Raw genomic sequence first — 7,211 nt, forward strand, 5'->3', positions numbered from 1 at the left:
GTTCGTTTGGTTGGACCAATAGAGGATAATTACACAAAGTTTTTACTGATTTAAGAGCACTTTGATGTCAGAAACACACTTCATCTACTAATAAAACTTCGTTTAGTATAAAAAAAAGTGTCAAAATGCACTTGTGTCAAAAGGTGCTTAAGTTATGGAAATTAAACTCCATAACTGCATTAAAGCATTCTTTCCTAAAAGCTTCAGAGTAAAAACTTTGGTGCCTTTAGTCTGAAATATAAATTATGTGTTTCTAAATGAATTAAACTGTTCATAAAGTTTCATTTTGATTTCAAACACAAGTTACACGACAAACATGATGCTTTAATAAGCACAAACAAAAGGTGTTTTTATTTAAATGTAAAAAAAWATCACATTTTTAAAAAAGAAACTCAGTCAGAAAAACCTAATTTTATACAAAAATATCAAAACTAAAAAAACACACACAACATGTAAAGATAAAAACAAGTTGTAAATAAAACAGGAACACGTGGTGGACTGTGTGAAATGTGTCGACATGGCTTTAAGTTGAAAAAGGACCGTTTTCCTCTGAGGAGAAACCAGATGGATGTGTTCTGTGTGAATGTTAAAGTCAGCAGTCAGAGTCACATGTACCTGTCCAGGCCTGAGCCGAAGCTGCCCTGCCTCATGTAGCTGTTGTTGTAGGAGTTCATGGGGGCGGACAGGCCCAGCAGCTGCTCCGGGTGCTCCGAGCACGCGCCGTGGCGCAGGCCCGGCAGGGACAGCCGGTTCCCCGGGCAGTACACCTGCGAGCCCCCCGGGGAGAAGCCGGCCTGGCTCAAGGAGGAGGGCAGGCTCGGAGGGGAGGCCGAGGAGGAGGAGGAGGAGTACTGGTAYCCGGAGGTCAGGTTGTTTCTGCCCAGCATGTTCGGGTTGACAGTTTGGTTCTGGAAGCACGACTCGGGCCCGGTCACTGCGCAGCTGGGGGTCATCGCGCCCAACTCGGCCAGACCCAGGGTTTGAGGGTTCAGGTCCGCGCCCTGCTGCACCCCCCCTGTCTGCTGGCTGATGAGGTTGTCGATGCTGAACATGCGCGGCTGTCCTCCCTGGCCCACCCCGGAGGAGGGGGTCTGGTAGTGGTGCATCATGGCCGGGTGCGGGGACGCGGCTGTCAGCTGGGACCCGTAGCCTGAGCCGATCCCCGCGTACAGGGTGTTGGGGTACGGCGGCCGGCCCATCGGTGTGGGGGTAAAGGCGCTGGAGCTCTGCATATAACCGGGGTAGGTGCTCACATCCGTGCGCTTGAACCTCTTCCGTCTCCTCAGGAAGCTCCCGTTATCAAACATGTCCTCCGCCGCCGGGTCCAGGGTCCAGTAGTTGCCCTTCCCGGGTCTGCCGGGCTCCCTGGGGATCTTCACAAAGCAGTCGTTCAGGGTCAGGTTGTGTCGGATGGAGTTCTGCCACTTCTTGGAGTTCTCCCTGTAGAAAGAGAAGCGCTCCATGATGAACTTGTAAATGCCCCCCAGGGTGAGCTTCCTCTCCGGGGAGTTGGCGATGGCCATGGCGATGAGCGCGATGTAGCTGTAGGGGGGTTTGCCCCTCTGGACCGGCCTCTTCCTGCGGCGGCTCCCGGCCGGCAGGTGCTCCTCGGTCTGACCCGGAGCGCCTCCGTCCTCCGTGCCGGGGCTGCCCCCCCGGGGCTCAGACTTGATCAGAACGTTGTCCTTGGGCCGGGCCTGCAGCGTCAGAGGCGCCGGAGGCAGCGGAGAGTCCAGACCCATGTGTGGAGACATGACCACAGGGCTGGCCTCTGCTGGCGACGGCTCTGCGCTCATGTTGCACATCATGCCAGAGAAGTAGGAATAATTTGCCAGAGTCATAAAAGACGCGGTGTGGCCTAAAAGATTCAGCGGAGGAAGACGGAGGAAGCAGCTCTGACCTTTTGGTGCGGCCGAAAACGAGCTCCTGGCCGGCCTTCAGTGGTGCGTGTCAGTCCAGGTGAGAGGAAGGCGCTGACAGTTTTAGGACCGGGCAGGAGTGACGCCACCGGCTGACGCACAAGGACTCATCACCACCCACCAAAAAAACTCATTATTCCTCATACAGATGTGACGGCCCTTCTTTCATTTGGTCAGAGATAATTTACAGTGAAAGTTTAACGTTGAAATAATTCTGCCGAATAAAAAGGTGAAACTATAAAACAATGCTTCCCAAACTTTTCAGCTTTTGACCCACAAAATAACAGTAGCAGAGACCTGTGCCCACAACTATTTGTGGATGATAAACATTTGTATCAGGTCAACAAAACATGGGCATAGTAACAATATTTTTATACTACATTTATCCATTTTAAATACACTAACCTCACCCCTTTGTAACAACTAAGGCAAAAATGTAATTAATTCAGAAAATCTTTTCAGGACCCCACTTTGGGTCCCGACCCCAACTTTGGGAAACACTGCTATAAAACAGCTAGATCAATTTAAAAATTAAATTAGTACAAAGAAACATAACGTGCACGGATTTGCTGAATCAAGCAGTAAGAAGCTGAAATTATCACACAAAAAGGTCAATTTGATTGTGAAAAGCTCAAATTATCTAAAAGGTATAGCTAAAAACCCAGAAAGCAGCTGTAATTAACAGAAAACAGCTAAAATAAGCATAAAAAGCTGAAATTAGCAGAAGAATCATGAGAGGTCAGAAAGAAGTCTAAAAAAATGTAAGAAGCTAAAATCAGAAAAACAGGAAGCTGAAATCAGTGCAAAAAAAGTTGGAAAAGGCAGAACCAGAACACAAGATTAAACATATACAATTTTTTGAACATTTCAAAGGGTTTTAAGGATGCTGAAGATACGTCCATTTATTTTCAACGAGATAACATGGAAAATCTAAATATCTCAAAAAGTAAACCAAGCAGGAATATCCTGAGCTGGACATTTTGAAATGGTAAAAATAGCACTAAAACTGCTGAACAAGAGAGGTGCTGAAAAATACAAGGAAGAAAAAAAAAAGATCTTAAGTGCTTTTTTAGAAGCATTCACATAAAATGTACATAAATTAACTTGTGATTTTTTTTCTCTCCTCTCAGTAATTCCCAAACACCAGTGGCGGATCAAGAGAAGTTCCAGCAGGGGGCCACAGTTTATTGTGACAGGAAAATTTCCCTTTTAGACTTAATTTCATGCAGTCAATTTATAAACATATGAAACAAATTTTAAAAAGTAGGTCCTCTGGATGGGTTCTTCTTTAGTGAAACACTTCGTCTCTCCTCCAAGAGACTTCATCAGACTGAAGAACTAAAGAAGAGCCCATCCAGAGCAACTACTTATTTTTTCTTTTTGATTTTTTTACTGCCTGGATTACTGAGATGCATCAGGACATACGAAACAAAATTTGATCGAGTTTGTCAGCAGCTTAAATGTTTTCACAGATTAATTTGCTGGTAATGGATGAAAAAAATTTGTGATTAACCTCAAGATATTTGTTTAGATTATTTGCAATTAATCTAATTTTTAAACACAAAATCACATCATGACTCTAAGATGTTTGTAGGCTTTTATATGAAAAAGATTTAATGCCTTTTCAAAAACTGTGAACAAATAAAGCAACCATATGCTGATCTGCCTCATCTGCACAAACGACCTCAGTGGTAAGACAGTTCAGTGTTGCAGGGCTTACAGCTCTAACCAGCCCACCATCGGGAAGAGTTTTAAAATAAAAATGCCCAAAGTCCAGTGATGTCCTCAGTGTTTCCGTCCACGCTGCTCATTTCCTGAGTTCACGTGAGCGCCGTGGTGCTGCCCTACGACTAAGGCTCTCATTGGTCTAGATGCATAATGATGGCCATCTAAAACCAACAGTGATCAAGATCCTGCCCCCTGTGACCACTGGGTTTGTCTGTGCGTCAACACGCATCAGCGGTGTTAAAGTGACAATAATGCGTTAACATGCTCAGTACTAAAACACAATGTTCCCTCAATCATATTGACACACAGAGCTGAACTGAGTTTCTAAAATCATTTGAAAAACATACAAACATTACATTTTTGTTGCTTGACCAATAAGAAGAACACAGGAAGTGCACAGAACCAGTGTTAAACTTATAAAGCCATCTCCAACAATAATTTCCCATGCATTTGACGAGTGAAATCATTTGAAATTTAACTCTGAACTGAGCTCTGTTGCAGATATTATTGATTTTTAACAAGCGAAATGATATTTAACTAGCCTATAATAGGTTTGCAAAATACTTTTTACAACACAACGCCGCACTAAAACCACAGCTGAACATCACCGAACCATCGTCTCAATCCAAAACTGTAGGAGTTCTGAAACCGAAACAGCGATTTAGTTTTAGTGATCCTTTCTCTGTATCCCTGCTATTCTACGGCCTTTCACTGGCAGCTGTATATTCAGGGCAGAAACAACACTCACAGATCTGCACTTTATCATAGTATACACACCAAACCCAACAGCCAATCCAACCGCTGAAAAAATAAYAACAAGGCTCCAAAAACAGGCAATTGAGCTATCAAAGCTTTTGAGGAAGTAAAGTCAATATCCTCACATTTCATTTTTAGTTTTGAAAAGTGATAATCAAACAGGCCTCTTGGTGGAGAGGAGATGTGTTATCTTACGGATTCTGAAGTAAAAACACTGTTGTGCACACAGTTGTTGCACGGACAACACCCTTTAAGCACCCTGACAGCCRCAGTTCTTTTATTTGATTGTTTTAGGATAACAGAGGGTTACAGTTAATGACCACCAGCTTCCATTGATTTTAACAGCAAGGAGGGATGTGAGGATGATGTCTGAGCCGGGCAGTGTCACAGTGATGCCTGGATATTTGGTAAGCTGAAAAGAAAAAGTTAAATAAATTAATATAAAGGAGACATTAAGAGCAAGAAATCACAGAATGTTTTTTGGAAAGATTTCATAATAACCAAACTGAATTTAAAGCACTGTCAAATTATGGGATATTTATGTTTTATTTTTATTTTTTGTGTTCATCATTCACTGTCAAAGGTCCGCAGCATCATTTGTTGAGTGCAGAGTTGTAAAGTAACTTAGTACAAATACTTTGTTACTGTACTTAAGTAGAAAATTTGATTATCTGTACTTTACTTGAGTGATTATTTTTCAGTATACTTTTACTTTTACTCATTACATTTTTACACAATTATCTGTTCTTTCTACTCACTACATTTTTCAAAAAGGTAAGAAGTAGAAAGTCGTTACTCCGATTTTATTCCAAGTTGTTATTACTTAAAAAAATACTATCCTGATAAAGTGTGTCTCCTGGATAGAGTGAATTTAATTGTGGTTGGATGAGAAGTATAAACATATACCATTCTGACACACTATTAGTTTGTACACAACCCATCACAGCTGCACGCCGTCAGAAAAATATTTTTTGAGGTCACCTCCCAGTAAATGTCATTTTTGAAAATCTAACTGCTCAGTTTTACTCAGTACTTTTACTTTTAATTCTTAAGTAGATTTTGTGTCAGAAATTTACATTTGATACTTAAGTACAAAAACAGATACTTTAAAACTTTTACTCAAGTAATATTTTTAGAGAAGACTTTAACCTTTACCAATGTATTTTTATGATAAGATACTTGTACTTTTACTCAAATATCACTTTACACTGGTTGAGTGACATCAGCAGAGTTTAGCCCATTTGTTTCACAGGTGCTATCAAAAACTACAGAGAATTTGTATTTACAGCAAAAAGCGGTATTAATAGCTACTTAATCCTGAAAGATTTTCCTGAAAGCTGCTGAAGACGCTGAAAATGTTGAATATCAAAGCTGATAATGTGGGTTACTGTAAATTTAAACAGTTTACTTTTGCTGAAACAAGATGAAAATAGCAGACAGATGGTAAAGGACTGTTAAAAAAAGCTCACATTGGCAGAAAAACAAGAAAAGGAGTACAAGAAAGTTGCAATTTGTTGTAAAATAGCTGAATTAGCAGAAACAATAGCTCAAAAGTAGCTGAAAAAGTTGAAATTAGCACAAAGACAAAGAAAGTGCACTTTGCCTAATCGGGCAATACAAAGCTGAAATTATCACAAAAAGGTGAATTTAGATGAAAAAACTACATTTAGCTGAAATTAACTACAAAGTAGCTGAAAAGGCTGAAAACAGCTGAAATTGGCTGAAATCAGCTACAAGAAGCATAAAAATTAGCAGGAAAAAAAAGTTGATAGAAGCCAATTTAAATTAACAGCTGAAAAAAGCAGAACAATAGTAGAAAAGCAGAAAAAATAACTCAAATTAGGAAAAAAAGAAGTTGAAGGAAGATGAAATTAGCACAAAGTTGAATGAAGCAGAACCAGAACAACAGGGTAAAAGTGTAGTAAAGATTTATAAACATTTCAAAGTGTTTTAAGGATGTTCAATAATAACTTTATTAATCTTCAATGAGAAAAAAAATGTCAGAAAAAGCTAAATAGCTGAAAAGGTTTAATTTGCTGAAACACCAAACACCATAGCACACGTTCAGCTCATTCTGAACGTTTTGTTACATGAATAGTTAAAATAGCATAAAAGTTGTGGAACAAGTCAGATGCTGAAAAACAAATATGGAAGAAAATGGATCATCTCAATAATGTTGATGAGCTCAAGGAAAGGTCATTTTTTGTGGCCTGCATGTTAAACCACTATGCCTCTTACACAGCAGCTGATAACCCCACTCCCACAGTTGACTGGACCCTCTCCCCTCCCCCTCCCCCCACTCCCACCACCACCACCCAGCCACAGCTCAGACATTACTAAGCCCATGCAGCTACCTACTCACAGCCAGTGGTTAACAGCTTCAGACAGGCGTGGGAGCAGGGATGTATCCAGGCAGGATCTGCCCCCGGAGCTGCCAGGTCAGGCAGGACAAACAGGGGCTCAGGCCAGGAAACAAGGCCCTCTGCCTCAGGGCCCACGGCCTCTTGCTAATCCCCCCAAACCAGCCCACCACCAGCCCACCAGAGCCCCTTCACCTCTCTGCACCTCATCTCAGTCCCACCAATGAACCGGACACTGTACTGTACATCCATCCATCCTCCATCCATCCATCCATCGTCCATTCATCCATCCATCCATCATCTGTCCATCCATCCATCCATCCATCCATCCATCCATCCATCCATCCATCCATCCATCCATCATCCATCAAGCCAGCCAGCCCTCCATCCATCCATCCATCCATTCATCCATCCATCCATCATCTGTCCATCCATCCATCCATCCATC

At 41.8% G+C, this 7,211-nt stretch overlaps 1 protein-coding gene across 1 annotated transcript; it reads right to left on the reverse strand.

The window, feature by feature from the left end:
* Window positions 1-420: 420 nt before the first annotated feature.
* foxe3 (forkhead box E3) lies at window positions 421-2,053 on the reverse strand. The gene has a single exon (XM_014025773.1). It carries the CDS (start codon window positions 1,839-1,841, stop codon window positions 606-608), a length of 1,236 nt encoding a protein of 411 aa, XP_013881227.1. The 5' UTR covers window positions 1,842-2,053; the 3' UTR covers window positions 421-605.
* Window positions 2,054-7,211: the final 5,158 nt, after the last annotated feature.

This window comes from Austrofundulus limnaeus, unplaced genomic scaffold (assembly GCF_001266775.1).
Source record: "Austrofundulus limnaeus strain Quisiro unplaced genomic scaffold, Austrofundulus_limnaeus-1.0 Scaffold498, whole genome shotgun sequence".
Lineage (NCBI taxonomy): Eukaryota > Metazoa > Chordata > Actinopteri > Cyprinodontiformes > Rivulidae > Austrofundulus > Austrofundulus limnaeus.